This window comes from Cynoglossus semilaevis, chromosome 9 (genome assembly GCF_000523025.1).
Source record: "Cynoglossus semilaevis isolate Cse_v1.0 chromosome 9, Cse_v1.0, whole genome shotgun sequence".
In the NCBI taxonomy this organism is placed as follows: domain Eukaryota; kingdom Metazoa; phylum Chordata; class Actinopteri; order Pleuronectiformes; family Cynoglossidae; genus Cynoglossus; species Cynoglossus semilaevis.
The window spans coordinates 14,558,172-14,574,623 of NC_024315.1; the positions used below are offsets into that span (position 1 = coordinate 14,558,172).

The 16,452-nt window shown below is 41.2% G+C and overlaps 3 protein-coding genes across 3 annotated transcripts in view; 2 read left to right on the forward strand and 1 right to left on the reverse strand.

The window, feature by feature from the left end:
* LOC103384048 (ADP-ribosylation factor-binding protein GGA1-like) overlaps positions 1–4,915 on the forward strand; it is an 8,078-nt gene extending 3,163 nt beyond the window's left edge. Inside the window, 10 exon segments of the mRNA XM_025058302.1 lie at positions 1–34; positions 126–207; positions 311–421; positions 502–633; positions 927–964; positions 1,228–1,418; positions 1,499–1,773; positions 1,865–2,034; positions 2,122–2,232; positions 2,664–4,915. The exon segment at positions 1–34 is cut by the window's left edge and continues 26 nt beyond it. Of these exon segments, the coding sequence (XP_024914070.1) occupies positions 1–34; positions 126–207; positions 311–421; positions 502–633; positions 927–964; positions 1,228–1,418; positions 1,499–1,773; positions 1,865–2,034; positions 2,122–2,232; positions 2,664–2,774 (1,255 nt within the window). The 3' untranslated portion in view covers positions 2,775–4,915.
* A 449-nt stretch (positions 4,916–5,364) lies between these two features.
* ddx17 (DEAD-box helicase 17) lies at positions 5,365–13,686 on the reverse strand. The gene is made up of 13 exons (XM_008317414.3): positions 13,423–13,686; positions 12,634–12,793; positions 12,418–12,514; positions 12,034–12,167; positions 11,891–11,956; positions 11,626–11,767; positions 10,884–11,044; positions 10,618–10,790; positions 10,254–10,364; positions 10,110–10,171; positions 9,872–9,931; positions 7,312–7,548; positions 5,365–6,448 (listed from the first exon to the last, which is right to left on the reverse strand). Exons 1-13 carry the CDS (start codon positions 13,473–13,475, stop codon positions 5,973–5,975), a joined length of 1,932 nt encoding a protein of 643 aa, XP_008315636.1. The 5' UTR covers positions 13,476–13,686; the 3' UTR covers positions 5,365–5,972.
* Positions 13,687–13,860: 174 nt separating this feature from the next.
* ntan1 (N-terminal asparagine amidase) overlaps positions 13,861–16,452 on the forward strand; it is a 4,244-nt gene continuing 1,652 nt past the window's right edge. Inside the window, exons 1-10 of the mRNA XM_008317415.3 lie at positions 13,861–14,128; positions 14,679–14,781; positions 15,035–15,100; positions 15,209–15,317; positions 15,418–15,491; positions 15,567–15,620; positions 15,724–15,777; positions 15,862–15,959; positions 16,180–16,293; positions 16,432–16,452. The exon at positions 16,432–16,452 is cut by the window's right edge and continues 1,652 nt beyond it. Coding sequence (XP_008315637.1) covers positions 14,048–14,128; positions 14,679–14,781; positions 15,035–15,100; positions 15,209–15,317; positions 15,418–15,491; positions 15,567–15,620; positions 15,724–15,777; positions 15,862–15,959; positions 16,180–16,293; positions 16,432–16,452 — 774 coding nt within the window. The 5' untranslated portion in view covers positions 13,861–14,047. The remainder of the gene's footprint in view (positions 14,129–14,678; positions 14,782–15,034; positions 15,101–15,208; positions 15,318–15,417; positions 15,492–15,566; positions 15,621–15,723; positions 15,778–15,861; positions 15,960–16,179; positions 16,294–16,431) is intronic.

The following is a 16,452-nucleotide window of genomic DNA, read 5'->3' on the forward strand; positions in this document are numbered from 1 at the left end:
GAGCTACTCCCAGAGCAACCAGGAACTCATTAAGGTCAGCACAGCTCAGCGTATTAAAACATGCTTCAGCAAAAAAAAAGAAAAGAAAAAGATTGTTAAGGGTTTTAACCTGTTTCTAATTTCAGGATTTATACCAACGCTGTGAAAAGATGAGGCCCACACTGTTCAGATTAGCCAGTGACACAGAGGACAGTGACGATGCTCTGGGTAAGTGTTAGAAAAGAACAGGGTGTTAATGACTCTTTTTAGTTATTAGTTTGTGTGTGCCATAAAAAGAAAACTGCTGTGATTTTGTCATTACTTTTTACAGTCGACATTCTTCAGGCCAACGACAGCTTGACACACGTCATCAACCTGTACAGACAGCTGGTACACGGGGAGGAGGTGACAAAAGATGGAACAGCCCTGCCCTCACAACCAGGTTGGTGTGATGTCAGCAGCAGCCTGATTGGTCATCAATGTCATAGCAGCGACACCAGATGTGTCTTTCTTCCTTATCAGTCAACAACAGCTCGGCCTTGGTAGACCTGATGGGACTGAACACATTAGCCAGCGGCCCAGAACCATCCACCCTACAGAGCCTAACTCAGAACATGGCCATCAGTCTCCTAGACGATGAACTCATGTCTGTGGGTGAGCATGGAACCTGCACACTTTCACACACATCTGTTGGACATTTAAACTGGATTAAAATGGTTTAGTCAGCACTGTTAGCACAGCAGCGTTAGGACAGTTAAACCTCATTTCCTGTTGGTTGGCTGACTACAACCCAACATCCCTTCAGGCAGACCACACCACAACAAAGCACAACACAGATTCCCAACCTGTTAGTTCTTAAACTCAGCCATGATGAGTTAATAATGTGTGTGTTTAAATAGTTTTGTGATCTAAACCAATAGTAAACTTGTTTTGTTTTTTTCATTCAGGGCTGAATGTAACAGAAAACTCTCAGAACACTTTTCAGGTAATTCTGAAGAACGAAAATGCATGTGTTGTGATACTAATTTGACATATTCTGTCTTCCTTAATCAGTCTCAAACTGTGGAGGTCATATATGTACAATGTACTCTTACCTTCAAGAAAGAAGTTGTAGACGTTTGCAGTTTGGACACACCTGTGTGTTATTGCTTTTTGTTTTTTTTTTATTATTGATTATTGATCAGCAGTCAAACAGGTGTTCCTAATGAAGTGGCCAATCAGTTGCAAAAAGGTGTTTGTTTTCCTCAGACTTTTGACGGCATAGACTCTTCTGCTTCACCTGCACCAGCTGCAGTGTTGCTACCTGCTGTGGTCCAGACACATCAGGCTCTGCCAAAAGGGGGCACCGCTGCTCCTCCAAAAGCCATGGAAGAACTGGACTTGCTGGGGAAAACACTGCTACAGCAGTCTTTACCTCCAGAGAGTCAGCAGGTGAAATGGTAACGTTTTTGACCTCGGTGTTGATGAAGATTTGATGAAGTGTTACTGCCAACAATGATCATGTAACCTCCATCCACAGGGACAAGATTCAGCCCCAGTCTAGAGTCTCTTTACGGGATCTGCAAACCAAGTCGAGCACTGGCTCTAAACCTGCTCCGTCAGGAAGCACGTCCTCTTCTGCCCCACCTCCTGCAGCTACCCCCAGTCTGCCTGCCCAATCAGAACAGCCCAACACTCACCTCCTGGCCCACCTCAGTCTGACGGCTACAGATAAAGGCTTCACCCCTGCAGCTAACCTCTGTGACATCATCTCTCTGGCTGATGTGACTGTGCCTCTGGAGTCCATCAAACCCAGTGAGTACTGGACCTTTCATCAGCTCACTGACTTGACTCGTTCCCAACATCTGATTCTGATGTGTTGTGTTTTCTCATACTTGTATCACAGGCAGCCAGTTACCAGTTACTGTGTTCGATAAACACAGTCTGCGGGTTTTGTTCACATTTGCCCGTGACTGTCCCCCATCTCGGCCTGATGTTCTGGTGGTCATCATCTCCATGCTGTCTTCAGCCCCAACTCCTGCCACCAACATCCGCTTCCAGGCAGCAGTGCCCAAGGTCAGTTCCTGCTGTGTGACTGTTTCAACAGGATGTAACTTAGAGTCTGAGCGTCACCATGTCGACATGCTCACATTGTCTACGTAGGTGATGAAGGTGAAGCTGCAGCCCCCCACCAGCACGGAGCTCCCAGCATTCAACCCCATCCTGCCTCCAGCCGCCATCACACAGATCCTACTACTAGCAAATCCGCAAAAGGTACAAAATGTATTCATAGTTAAACTGCTATACTGTCCAGGTACTGCAGTTTTCTCCCAGTCCAAACCAAGCAGTACTTGACAAATGGTTCACAACACACTGAGCATGGGTGTAAATGTGAGTGTGAACAATTGCATGTCTCTACAAATGACCCTGTGATGGACAGGACAACTGTCCAGGGCATAATATTCCCCCTCACCCGAAGACCCTGAAACAAAGTCCTGAATCAAATGATGACTATGTTTTACCTGGAAGTAAAATCATGATGTAAAATTATTAATTTTTAATTTTTTTTAATTTCTACAATATGGATTCAGTATTACTTTTCATTTAAGAAAAGTCTTTAAACATATAAAATGTTAATTTATTTTAATTCAAGCTTATACAGTCTGTCCACACGTGTAGAAAACTCCTTTTTTTTTTCTCTTTAGGAAAAAGTACGTTTGCGGTTTAAACTCACATTCAACCTGGGAGAGAAATTCCACGATGAGTCTGGAGACGTGGACCGGTTTCCTCCTCCAAACTCCTGGGGAAACCTTTAGTGGAGGAACCTCCTGTGGTCTGTCACCCTGGTCTGATGATTGATTTACTCTGAGGTGGAAGCTGGCCCTGGTTACAGGCGGACACCACGCAGCCTTGGTACACGTCACTCCTCTGGTGAGATGAACTGACCTGAGACCAGATGTGGGGAACAGCTTCTACCTTGTGCCTTCCTTCACAGCCTTTTTTCCCCCCTCCTTCATCCCAAGCTTCTGTTTTTTTTCTCTACCTTCTCTCTCCTCCTTCACTCCAGTCTGCACACAGATATTTTTTCAGCAAACTCAAAATAATGACTTGATGCTGTGAACTGTGGGGAAAACAGTGTTTTTACAAATGGGACAAGTTTCTCTCCTCTAACATCAGAGCGGGAGCACCACCTCATGTCCAACACTAGGACATGTCTGATGGACCCAGTGATAGAAAATGTCTTAGACACATGATGACAACACCATGAAAAACAAAAAAAAAGATGCAACAACATCTGACTGGTGTCATGTTAGAGTCCTTGTCATAAATCAAGTTGCTGTATGTTTAATTATTTATGATCTAATTAACTAAATTAAGAACAAACCCCTTTAAAACGTACAATCAAGAAAATGAAATGTTAATGCTTGGCATTGTGAGAAAATTAGCAACAACGTTACGTTTCCATAAATCTCAAATCTGTTTGATTACCTCTGAAACTTGCAGCACTGTGTCGCCTCCTTGTGGTCCACTGCTGCACTTCCCTTCATTAACTAAAAAACTGGCCACCAAAAACGACAAATAACATGCATTTCCGTTATCAATATAAGTCATTGCACATGTCGTACACAGTACAAATACACAAAAAGTACTAAAAGTGCAGTAACAACAAAGTCCTTCATGAATATCTATCTGTCCTTTAACCTCCCATGAAGCTGATATGCAGGAGACACAACCAAAGGTGCTGTTACTGTGGCTGGACATGGGCGTGATTACAGGAAAAAAACCCTCTACTGCAGTAACTGACCTACTATGAAGACTCATCTATTGTGGTCTGTGTACAGAAGCAAACCTGTGATTCAACATGTTACATGTTCAGAGTGATGTCACATCACGCGTGTCTGATGTTGTGCTGTGTTTTCAAAATTCTTGACTCTGTCTTTGCAGCTCGGCTGTTAAAAGTGAGAGTGAATGGATCAAAAGCAAAAATGAAATTGAGAGAAAACAATGTCAGTGCTGCAGTAAGGAAGCAGTTGTCTTCACACCACTGAAAACTGTTTGTTAGTTATACTATCCAGTCCACAGTAGCAGTTTTCCAGTTCACAATCAGGTCATGTTACCAGTGTTATAATGTCATAAATAAATGTGGTCACTCAGAGGTCATGGGTCACTGGAATGAATACTAGAGGAAAATTACCGTATATATTATAAATATTTAGTCTTATGTAAGACATTTTTCTTTGCTTTGTCCATGTCATACCTCCATTGCAGCTTGTGTCCAATAAAGATGAACACTATTATTGTTAAATATTTTTACACAGTGGATTAAAGTTTGGACCTTTTTCACTCAGCCTTACCATAAAGGCATTTTGTGTTACTGAACTACGGTCAGTTTCAATCTAGATATCCATAACAAGCGGAAATGGCAACCATAGTTTCATGGCATTCTGCCTTTTTTACAGCAGTAACTTCAACAGTGTCTCCTTTCTTTCTCCTTTACCTTTATATTTCTGCACTTTTCTAAATATCTAAACTGGACACAATTATGTTTCACTCAGTAAACTGATTTGGAAACTCTTTTTTTTTTTTCAACAAGCACTTTTTTTTGTTCGTTTTAAGTTTGCACACGAACCATTCCATTCTGATTCCTCTGTCTTGATTTGATTGTCACGACCGATCCAAAGAAGGATGTGTGAAGTCCTTTGCGTCCGTTTCCATTCCACCACATGTGCCTGTAATGGAACCTATGACTTCCCTTTGCTCTGTACAATTCCTCTGTGGGTATGTGTGTACGTGTGTGTGTGTGTATACAAATGAAGGATTTGGTCTGTGTTACTGTTTTAATGTGTTGTGACCAACAACGTGTCAACTGATAGTAGAGGTTTTATCTGAATACCTGTTCCTGGCTGGAGTCTGTGAGCTCTCCTGGATCATGATGAATAAAATAAGATATTATCGACCCTTGTTTGACCCTGTTTCATGACCATAACTGACGTCTAATGTTTTTTTCTTTAGGCCAAAACAAACATTTCTTTTCGACTACCACACGCCACATGTGGGCACCATCAACATTTGTGAACACTGAATGCTGCGCCTTTGAAAATGACTTCAAGAAAAAGCCATACTGCAGAGTTAAGCATGGGTTATAAAGATTATAAAGCATTCAGGCTAAAACATAGCTGCAGTGGAAAAGAAAGGTTCTTCTGGAGCTTCTTTTTCTTGTGTCTCTGACACTTCTGTCCAAAATATGTCCCTTTTTAGTCAGTACTTCCTGTCCGGTAAAATATGTCTTAGTACTGTTGTATCATTAACAAACAAATATGTACAAACACATCCATATCTCAGCAGATATTCACAGCATAGGTAAATATAAAATACAACAATGTGTTCACTAGTAAATAAAACTGATTTTTAAAATCTGTTTGTTTATTAATAAAAGAGTAAAAAGAGCACAATAAGTAAAACAGAAACAAATCCATACCAGTAAAAAAAGTAACAGCTAAGATGATTACATGTGTTAAAATAAGCGTTAGCTACGATCTAAGTTTTTTAATTCATTATCGGATTTAGCTTTGTAGAAGAGGAAAAGCACAGACGGGGTCGAGTGGATCATAGTTTATGCTGCAGCACAGAATCATCACCCTTTGAAGGGCACTGAAAAAATCTGACATTTGAACGTCATTAAAATTTCTCATTTCACATTTAAAATGTGTCAAACTGAGCGCGCAATTTGGAATACCACACAGACTGACATTCTCTCACTGAGATCTGAAGCTTTTTCATATAAAACAAATCCTATGATGAAAAAGTCATTAAATACAAACACCACACAAAGAACAGGTGCGGCCTGTAGTTTGGACAGTTATGGTCTTTTTAGCTTGTATTGTTGAGATTTAATGAAGAGAAGTAAAATACGTCCAAAAGTAAAATGTTAAAAATCAATCCCACGATGACAGGAGTTAAAGTGAAAACCAAACTAACTCCAAACAGCTATTCTGTGCTTCTTACTTATCACACTACTTTCGGGGAGGTGGCGGGCCAGTGGGAGGTGGGGGAGGAGACCCAAAAGGGAATGGCGGTTGCCCCATGAAGCCCATGAGTGGGGGCTGTGGGGGAACAAACTGCTGCGACATAAGAGGCTGTGGACCTCCTGCAGGTGGAGGAGGCTGACTGAACTGACCTTGTGGTTGGTTAGGCTGATCCTGGGCTCCAGCGCCTCCAGACTGACTGTTGTTGCGGGAGTTGTAGCCCCCGCTGTAACTCTGGTACTGGTCTGAGCCCGAGCTGTAGCTGTTTCTGTGATCCCGGCTCCGGTCCCTGTACGAGGACGAAGAAGAGGAGGAGGAGCGATCTCCATCACGGCTGCCGCGGTTGAAGCCACTGCGCCCGTCTTTGCTGCCACCTCCACCTGAGCGCATGCGGCGGTCACACTCATCCTGGTACATTAGGTTTGGGTTGTTGGAGCTGCTGTTCCGGTAGCGCATCCTGCCACCTGCAGGAAAAAAAAATATAAATATACACCGAAAATGGCCCAAAAGTGCATTTGTGCAGTGCACAAAGTTTAAAAACTGCGGCCAGTGCGAGCTTTTCTGAAAGTTCCAACATGTCTCTGCGGTGTGGAGATTTTAATATATCTGAGAAAGACCCACAGATAGCAATTGTAAAATGTGTAATGCTGAAATTTAAAAAAAATTAAGAGGGGGTGCATTCATAGAGTCTGGCAGCACACATTTCACTGAGATGTATCTTAATTTTACAATCTTTCAGCAGGCCAGCAGGCCTGTACATTATGATTTAATGAACACATAAGTGAAGTCAAGATTAACATTTTATTTTAATTTGTTTTTATTTTATATTGTGCATTGTTGGAATGTGCTAAATAAATATTTTCATAATTTTTGTAATTAAACATTCATATTATTTATGCAATTGCAGTGCCCTGATTTTATTGAGGTTTAGTTCACAGTCATAGCCATAAATGAAATGGTCCTAATAATTGGCATAATAATTTCTTTCCGTGTTTCGGTTTTCAGCCTTGATTTCCTCATTTTTGATTTTGGCCAACATATATACAATTAAATTTGTAACTTCCCATTGGCTAGACCAAAATATACAATAATAAACTGAATTTGAGCCGAATGTCAGCAAAGCTAACCATCCATAGAGGGACAAACATGTCAGTGGTGTCTACGCTGTCCTTGAAAAAATCTTGAACTTAAGCTTCCGGCAATTTAGCATTGGTGGAAACAAGTTCTCCTGTATTTGAAAACTACACACTTACTAGTCTTCAAGGTTGAGGGTAATCCACGTCAAACTTAAAGGGGCAAACTGACTATGTTTTGTTTTTGTTCTTACCGCCTCCACCAATGCCACGGCCAGAGTCTACCAGCTGAAGCAGTTTTGGGTTGATGGCCTGTCTGGCCTCCTCCAAGACCCGGACCAGGTCTCTGGCCTGCCTCAGGTTTCCTGGTGTAAAGAAGGTGTAGGCAGTGCCTTTGTTGGTGCTGCGGGCCGTACGTCCGATACGATGGACATAATCCTCTGAGGAGTTAGGGTAATCATAGTTGATGACGAATTTGACGTCTTCCACATCTTTTTAATGAAACACGATGAGAGAAAGAGACCGAGATCAAGCCATGGAAATATTTAGGATTGAAGACTTGTGTTTTATTATTAAACTTACCTTTAATTTTTTTTGTTTGCTTAAAGAAAGAAAAGTGAAAGAACCTAAACTGTAACTTACCTGTGTATGAGACACTGAAATCCACTGTTTGTTTGTTTTTTCTAACACCACAGTTTGTCTAAAATTATCTTTGGTACAAAGATGAAACTTGACTCCAGGTTTTCACACATTATTCTGAGTTGTTAATTATTCAGGTTTTTGATCTGGATTCCAATTCACACTGTGTGACGAGACAGTCTGTTTCTCATTACAGAAGATGTGGGGCTCTGACAGCACTGCTGACCAAAACGTCTCCCTGTTACCTCCGTCCAGACAGAGGGAGGTTGTTGGTTCAACCATATCCTTCTGAATATCAGGGTAACATCACTGCACCTTTGGACTGTGCTTTTATTTTAGGTACTTAAGTCAGCTCATGGTGGAATTAAGAGGAAGGGGTGGTGAGGTACTTACCCCTTTATGGTTGTTTTTACAAAAGTCCCCCGAACAGTCCTGGATCACAGGGTGGGGCTGAGGGGGAGGAAGACAGGACTCATTCCTCACTTCCTGAGCACACCAGCAACATCAAACGGGAGCAGAACCATTTAGCATCACACCGACATACCATCGTGCACACTCACACATGCACGCCCACACCCTTGCACTCTGGTTCTGTCGCTCTCTCGCTGCATTGCAGGGCCCTCCTCAGACCCTGGCCAGGACTGGATCCAGACGAGCCCGTATAACTCTCCTTCCTGTGTGTCTGCTTTATGGGACGGAGCGTTGGGCAGACATACAGGCTCCTCAGGCTGCTCCCAAGGAAGGCTCGCTGGATTTACAAACAGTACTTGGTAGAGGGGGCGGGAGGGGTCTTAAATAACCCAAGTAGATTTGGAGGGTCTTTAATCCCTCTTAAACTAGCCGAGCTTCTATTTTATTGTGACCATTGCGGGCAGTGACAGCAGCGCAGACTGATACAGCTGCCATGTGCTGCCAAACCCTGAGAGGAGAAGAGGGGGAAAAAAAGACAAGGATATGGTCATCGGAAATTTGGCAAGTCAAAAGAAAACTCACTCATCCCCCCCTTCTCTTAGTTACAACAGACTTCTGGCTGTTTTACTGCCACTGCCAGCAGCATCTGCAAATGAAAACAACCTCTTCCCTGCTGCAGCACAGCATCTGGAACCACTGCACTATTTGCTTATGTTTCACACAATTGGAGAAGTGTGCATCCTCAGCTTCACCATCATCAACGTCGTGTAAGGAGACATTAGAAAAGGTGTGCAGGAGCATCTCCCCCCACACACCCCTCCATTCAGGCAGCATGCCAAAGAGCCCCAGGTGAAGGAAGCTTTTTTTTTACTGCAGTAACAAGAAACAGACCATAAAGCAGGTGGAGATGAAGACCTGCACCCCCCACACTGGGGCTGAGAGACAACAGCTCATCACGCTGACAGGGCGGACAGGGTGTGTGTGAGGGGGCAGGAGGGAGGATCTGTCAATACACACACAGTGAAGTACAAACTGATGGTATCCCCGGTGTGTGTGTGTCTGTGTGTGTGTGTTAACACTCCTAGTCAGTGTCAATACTGCAGCATTTGAACATAAATCATGTACGTATTTGAATTAAATTACAAACTCTGGCCCTAACACATTTGAAATAACATCACAGCCAATATGTTGATGCACAAATCAAATTGTCCTCTCAGATAGAAGGCTTCAGCAAGGGTTCCCAACCACCGGCCTGAGGATCTATACCAGGCCTTGGATCCTTTGGTTTCAGGCCGCACAAAAAAAAAAAAAAAAATTTTTTGAATAAGCTTTAGTTTGTGTTTTTTTTTTTTAAACTATTATTTTATTTTAAACTAACTATTATATTTACAATGTATAATGTAATAATTTAGTTCTGTATGCCCTGCACTGGTCCATGGAAACTGGTCTTGTATAAAACCAGTCCGTGGTGCAAACCAGGTTAAGAAAAACTGCCTCACAGGCTCTGTACATAAACTGCAGAGGGTGTTGGCATTTTTGTTAATTGCACATTTGGAGCTCCATCTCAGTTTGGGGGGTAGGCTTTTAAAAAACCTTGAAAAACACTAGTCTTGTCTTCAGTTTATGGAGAAATGCTAGGCTGTGTGAACCGATCTCTAACATGTGCCTCTTAGTGGAAAAAAACTCAGCTGATAAGTTATTGGAAAAGAAAGAAATGATCTGAGATCACACACAGTGTTTAACTGTGTGTAATGGGAGACTCACCAAGTCCACGAGAGGCAACGTCAGTGGCAATCAGAATGGGAGCTTTACCACTGCGGAATTCTGCAAGTTAAATATCCAAACCTCAATGTTATCATTACATCATCAATATGAACTATGTCACACTCAGCTAGAACATGTTATATTCATGGTAATATTCAAAATACAAGACAATGTGCAGTAAACTCGGCTCCACCAAAGACAAAAACCAAAAAGTATTTGTCGAGAATATGTTTTTTACCTGTCAGCACCCAGTCTCTTTCTGGCTGACTCTTGTCTCCATGGATACACATGGCCGGCCACCTAATGCCAAAATGACTCCTTTATTAAATCCTGAACATCGTCTGCCAAATAAAAATATTTAAAATTTCACTCTAATTCTTACCCATCTCTCCTCATTCTCCTGGTCAGATCATCACAGCGCTTCTTGGTCTCCACAAAGATGATGGTTTTGTTTTCCTTCTCAGCCATAATTTCTTCCATTAACTGAATAAGTCTATGACACAGAGACACACAAGCAACCAACAGTCCTTCACTTTCTACGGAGTCAGTGTGAGCACATGCTCTTTGAGGCCAGTGAGGAACTTAAAAAAAATACACACAAAATAAACATGGCAACAATACTATGTTAACTTATGAGGCAGAAGTAAACCTGAGGTTTTATAGCTATTTCACCAATTCAGGACACGGTCAGTTTAGACCCTGCTGACATGAGCACACTCCAGGTCTGTATTTGTGATGTTTCTTACTTGTTGTCCTTTTCATTCTCCATGCACACGTCCACTATCTGCAGAATGTTGTGGTTGGCACTGAGTTCCAGAGCACCGATGTTAATCTGAATGTAGTCTCTCAGAAAGTCTTCAGCCAGCTGTCGCACCTCTTTTGGCCATGTTGCGCTCCACATCAGTGTCTGTCTGTCAGGCTGACGTACAAAGGTGGATGAAACATCTGAATGATTGACGTCATCAAAGCACCATCTTTCCTCAATTCTCTACAAACACAGATGCTACTTTACCCTGATTTGTTCAACAATTTTGCGAATTTGTGGCTCAAAGCCCATGTCCAGCATGCGGTCAGCTTCGTCTAGAACCAGGTAGGTGCAGCGGCGCAGGTTCGTCTTTCCAGCCTCCAAGAAGTCAATGAGGCGACCTGGTGTGGCGATGCAGATCTCAACACCTGGAGTTTTGCAAATAAGACATTTTAGTAAAAGAAACTATAAATAAACAACTGTGGAGGTAATGCATGTCACACACTGGCATGCTGGTATTGTTTACACAGGTGCATTACTTTCTATTTTGAGCAGCACCACATTTACGCAATGATCATGTGACCACGGCATTGATGTGAAGAAGTTCTGAGGAGTTCAGGGGTGAAATCAAGACTAAGGGCCAAAACAAACAATAATGTGATGATTTCTATGTTTCACTTTAAACAACTAGAATTGTTTCTATTAATAACAATGATTCTTCAATTCACACTCTAAACACCAGAGTTTGTAGTGCAGCTGACTCAAAACATCTTTCTTTATAAAATGATAATCAAATGTGTTGTGAATATTAAATGCAAACTCAAAAACTCAACATTTCAACCAGCCTTCAAAATAAAAAAAGGCAAATCAATTGATGACACAGCATTCACAGTAAAAGATGTGTTACTGGGGCTCCATTTAAAACAGTACTACTAATTTTTCATACACATCACTAGTAAGAAGTTCGTTAAAGAGGAATAACCATAAATTCATGCAGAGCCACACCCACCCCTCTCCAGGTCTCGAATCTGTGGTCCTTTAGGTGCTCCACCATAGACACAAGTGCTTTTGATACGAGAAGATTTGCCATAATCATAGGATACTTGCTGGACCTGCTGAGCCAGTTCCCTGGTTGGAGCCAGAACCAGACACTGAATAGCAGGAGGAGGAGAAGGAGCAGAAGGAGGAGGAAAAACAGAGGGGGTGTTAATAGTGACAGACTGTCACTATTGCAGTCAAACAGGTTCAGGATTCACTTAGTCGTAGGCACTTACAATGGGACCGTCTCCTCTCTCCAGATAGGGCTGATGATTGATGTGCACAATGGCAGGAAGGAGATACTACAGGGCACAACATAATGTCAGTATAATTTTGAAACTTCAGAATCCATACTGTGGTGTCAGCTTTGTTTACTTACAGCCAGAGTCTTTCCTGAGCCGGTCTGTGCAATTCCCACCATGTCTTTGCCGCTCAGCGCCACTGGAAATCCCTGAGACTGAATGGCTGTTGGTTCTTTAAAGTTCTGCTGAATCAGCACATCCATCACATACTCTATACAAGTAGATGAAGTCAGTTAGTCCACAAGGCAGTGACTGAAATCCATTACAGTCTTCACATTCAGTTCTTCCTACCAGTACTCTCTTAAAACAAAATCCTTTGACCTCTGCACAACATGTGAGAGGAAATAAAATAAAACCCTGATATTAGCAAAGATTCCATCAATAAATAGGCATTGCAACACTCCTGAATGACTTTTTGTACAGGCTCTGGCTGTTTTAAGGTTTTTACAAATTTTACTCACGTGGAAAATGAGCATGATGAAAAGCAGTAACAGCTTTTGGGCAACCAGAGCCTCTGATGGTGATTTCCTTCTTTCTGCAAAACTCTTCCACCTCATACTAGATGTGGCAGGAGAATTAGTAAAGAATTAGAAACCTTATCAAGGGAACAAAAGTGACTATTAAGCCTTTCTTTACAAATCTTTTTTAAGATCTATCAACAGATATCAGATATTCACCTGGCTCATGCGTTGAACATCCGGATGTTCGACGTAAAAGTTCTTCTCAAACTTGGGCAACTCCTCCAAGTTCCACCTTTTCTTGCGGAGACGCTCACCTGGATTCCCAAACTTCATGGGAGGAGGTCCACCACGACCACTCATGGACCCAAACCGTGGCCTGAAATTCATTCAATACATTTTGATTGACTACATTTAACCCTTCAGTGTTGTCTTGAAAGCAGAAGGATTTTCTTGTATTTAAACACCATGGGTCTAAACTGGGCTATGTTAAATACATTTAATTGTATCTTGACAGTTTTACTGTAGCCTTTAAATGCCTTTATAATAGGACTTTGTTGTTGTTGACTAATTTAGTATTATGTATTAGTTTAAGGATCTCTTTAAAAAGCTTTTTACTCAAGTCAAGTTTATACTCAAATAATTTACTTTGAACAATTTTCAAAATTCCTACTATGTTTAGAAGTTCTTCAACAATAATAAGCAAATGTGACCAGGAAAATATAAAGATAAATGTAATTTTGGCATTGCATTTTCTGCATAGCCTTTTCAACAGTGACTTATACATACAGTATATATATATATATATATATAGAGAGAGAGAGAGAGAGAGAGAGAGAGAGAAAGAGAGATACAGTGTATATGCGTGTGTGTGTATATATATGTATAGTTTGTTTGTAGGCAATCGTCCATAACAACGACGAAGAAACATTCGCAACTTATGTGCTCCAAATATATAAGTATATGCTATATGTTAACTCGTTAACACAAACTAAACCAAAAATGTACCGTTCTCGTCCACGGTCTCTGTCCCTGTCTCCATAAGACGATCCTCCTCTCATGTCTGATAAAAACACTCCGACACGTAAGCTAAAGTTTGACGAGGACTTTAAGGTATGGGTAACGAATGTTTACTTAAAAAAGTAAACTTTGTCTACAAAATGATAACGACATAAATAAAATGTTGTATGTTGTATAAAATAATGTCAAATAACGCCTAAGATAGGTTTAGTAAACAAATGCTAATGCGTCACGAGATGGAAAGGGCCGACCATTCTTCCCTTCCCTCTATTTTGGCGTAGCTTCAATTAGTACGTATGCGTAGTACTGTATCAATTGAAAGTACACTGCGCAAAGAACGTTCACCAAGTATCGTTGGTGAATTTGCGTTGTTTATCGTTCATTTTTGCATTTGACCACTAGATAGCACTGTTACATCATTGCTCTGTTATTGCAACACTGTAGCTGACAGGTGGTAGCTGAAGGAAACCGTAGAAGAAGAAATGACCAGGAAGTTGAAGCTGCAGCTGTATTTGTATTTTAATAAGACGTCCCTAAATTGGAAATATAATGATTAAGTTATGAAATAGTATTATAATAACCATTGGAATTTTGTGTGAATTCGGTTTTAATAATGCCTTTGTTCGTTCAGAATAAAAGACTGGAGCGCATTTGCTCGACAGAGGAACTGTTCGAAAAATATCCACATTACAAGGTTTGTTTCAAATGCTTTTGTTATTGAACATAATTGAACATTGTGAAACTAACGGCAAAAAATGTTTGAGTTGTGACATTTGCACAGTTGATCCAACAACCCTTGTCATATTCTCTAGGTCGTGCACCTCAATGTCGATTGTACGTATTTGCCTTAAAAGCTACACAACAAATATATTTGAGTCTAATTCTCTGAGAAATGGTAAATTGGCGTGTTTTAACGTGGCAGTTAAGGTCTGTTGTCTGTTAAGCGTTGCTTAGAGACATTTCCATGTGTGTTTCAGCTTTATCTCAAGCAATTAGGTGCTAAGTGCTCGTTAAAGAATATGAGGTTGGAGCAGCAGGTTAGGTTGATAAAGTAAATACTAACGGTGCGATAGATGGGGCAACAAAAAACAGACGGCTTGCTTTGTGTCAACAGCATAAAAAACCCCACTACATGCTTATTGTAATTCTGTGCATTACTGCTATATACTAAAGTGGTTTGTGCTGCTCTCGTGATTCTTCTTCATTAGCCTGTAACTACATGTATTTTATCCTGAACACTGTAGGAAACTGCAAGAACATTTCACGCCAAGCCACTTGTGGATGTGGACCCAAAGTGTCTGCTGTACATCCAACAAAGAGAGTTTGCAGCAACGACACTAGCAGACAGTGAGTAAAGTCATCGCATGTGAACAGCTACCTTTGTTTTGATTTTATACATCAGCTGACAGCAAATGTATCTCTTCTCACTGACACTCAGATTGTTGGCCCCACATTTTATACTATACAGATAGATCCAATGTCATGGATATTGTGCCAAATATATTTTGGGTGCTGGACTGAACACAGGACAGACATCAATGCAAGGCCGTAAATGTTCTGAGGTTTGAATCAGACCAAATTTATTTGTTACCTTTCACAGACCACGTGTCAGTGCTTGGATCTGATGATGCCACCACCTGTCATTTGGTTGTGCTGCGACACACTGGTAATTTCTTCTCTTACATTCAACACTGACCTACAGTATGTTGTTGTGTTTACAGTTTGGTGATCGGCTGCTCTGGTGTATTTCTTTTTATTTTTCTCTACCTCCCAGGCAGTGGAGCTGTTTGCCTGGGTCACTGTGATGGTTCCGATACCTGGTCTGAAATCCCACTGATAGTCAAAGCTGTCACATCACTGAGTGACACCAGTAAGGTGGGCAGGTAAAAAACAGCACAGACACACAGTAGCACACCATTCAACTGAAGCATCAATTTAGTTTTTTTTTTTAATTGACTGCCCTCTTTTTTTTTTGTTTTGTAGACTGGAGCTCCATCTCATTGGGGGATTTGATGACGATATGAAAACATCCCAGAGACTCAGCCTTGATATAATTGGTACACCTCCATTGGTACACACTTGTATTTGTGTCTATCAGAACTTAGAGTTATTTTTCCCTTTTTTTTTTACAGCAGCGTTTCATAAACAGAAAGAAGACATTTACCTGGAAACCTGCTGCATCACAGGTTTGATATATTTAAAACTTTAATGGTCTGACAGCCCTACTTTTAATACAACTGTCAACCTGTGATGTTTATATTCAGTTTATGTGTCTGTTCTCTGTTACAGAAATGAATGACACTGTTTTTGATGGCACTCACAGGCCAATAGTGTACGGCGTAGGTAGGTTAAGAGTAGTTAGTGAGTCAGTGAGACTGCAGTTTACTTTCAGTGGCTAATGTGGTGTAAATGTCTATTTGTGCACAGGTGTAAATGTTAAAACAGGTGAAGTTTTCCCCTCAACATTTTCTCATAAAGGACCTGCAGAGGAGCTGCGATCGGCACGGACTTTTACTGGGGGAGAGGTAAAAAAAAAGTACTGTTTTAACAATATTCACCTGTGACCACACACCACTTCCACCAGTTTTACTGCTAGCCTTAAATATGCTGAAGAGTGCTCTAATTTAACCCGTAAAAAATTAGAAAATAAAAATAAAAACCCTTATAAACTAAATAGACCATTTCCTAATCCCTTTTTTATTTCAGAATAAAAGGTCTTGATAAAGAGTTGCTCTACCTTTGCAGATGGTTGACATATACGACTCAAGTCGAGGACTTGTAAAAATTGGTCCCTGCAAGTGGCCTTCTGATCTGGATATTTCCTGCTGGTTGACACAAAGAGATGAAACCATTTTAAGGGTAAATCTGACAGTCACTGTTTTCTCCAGTGCTTTCCCTTCCCTCTCCCATTATTACGACAGTTTGTTTGCGTCTGTGTCCCAAACCACCAACTAAGTATCTGTTATTAAGACTGTGATCTTTCTCCTCTCTGTTCAGTACCTGTCCACCTCTCCATCT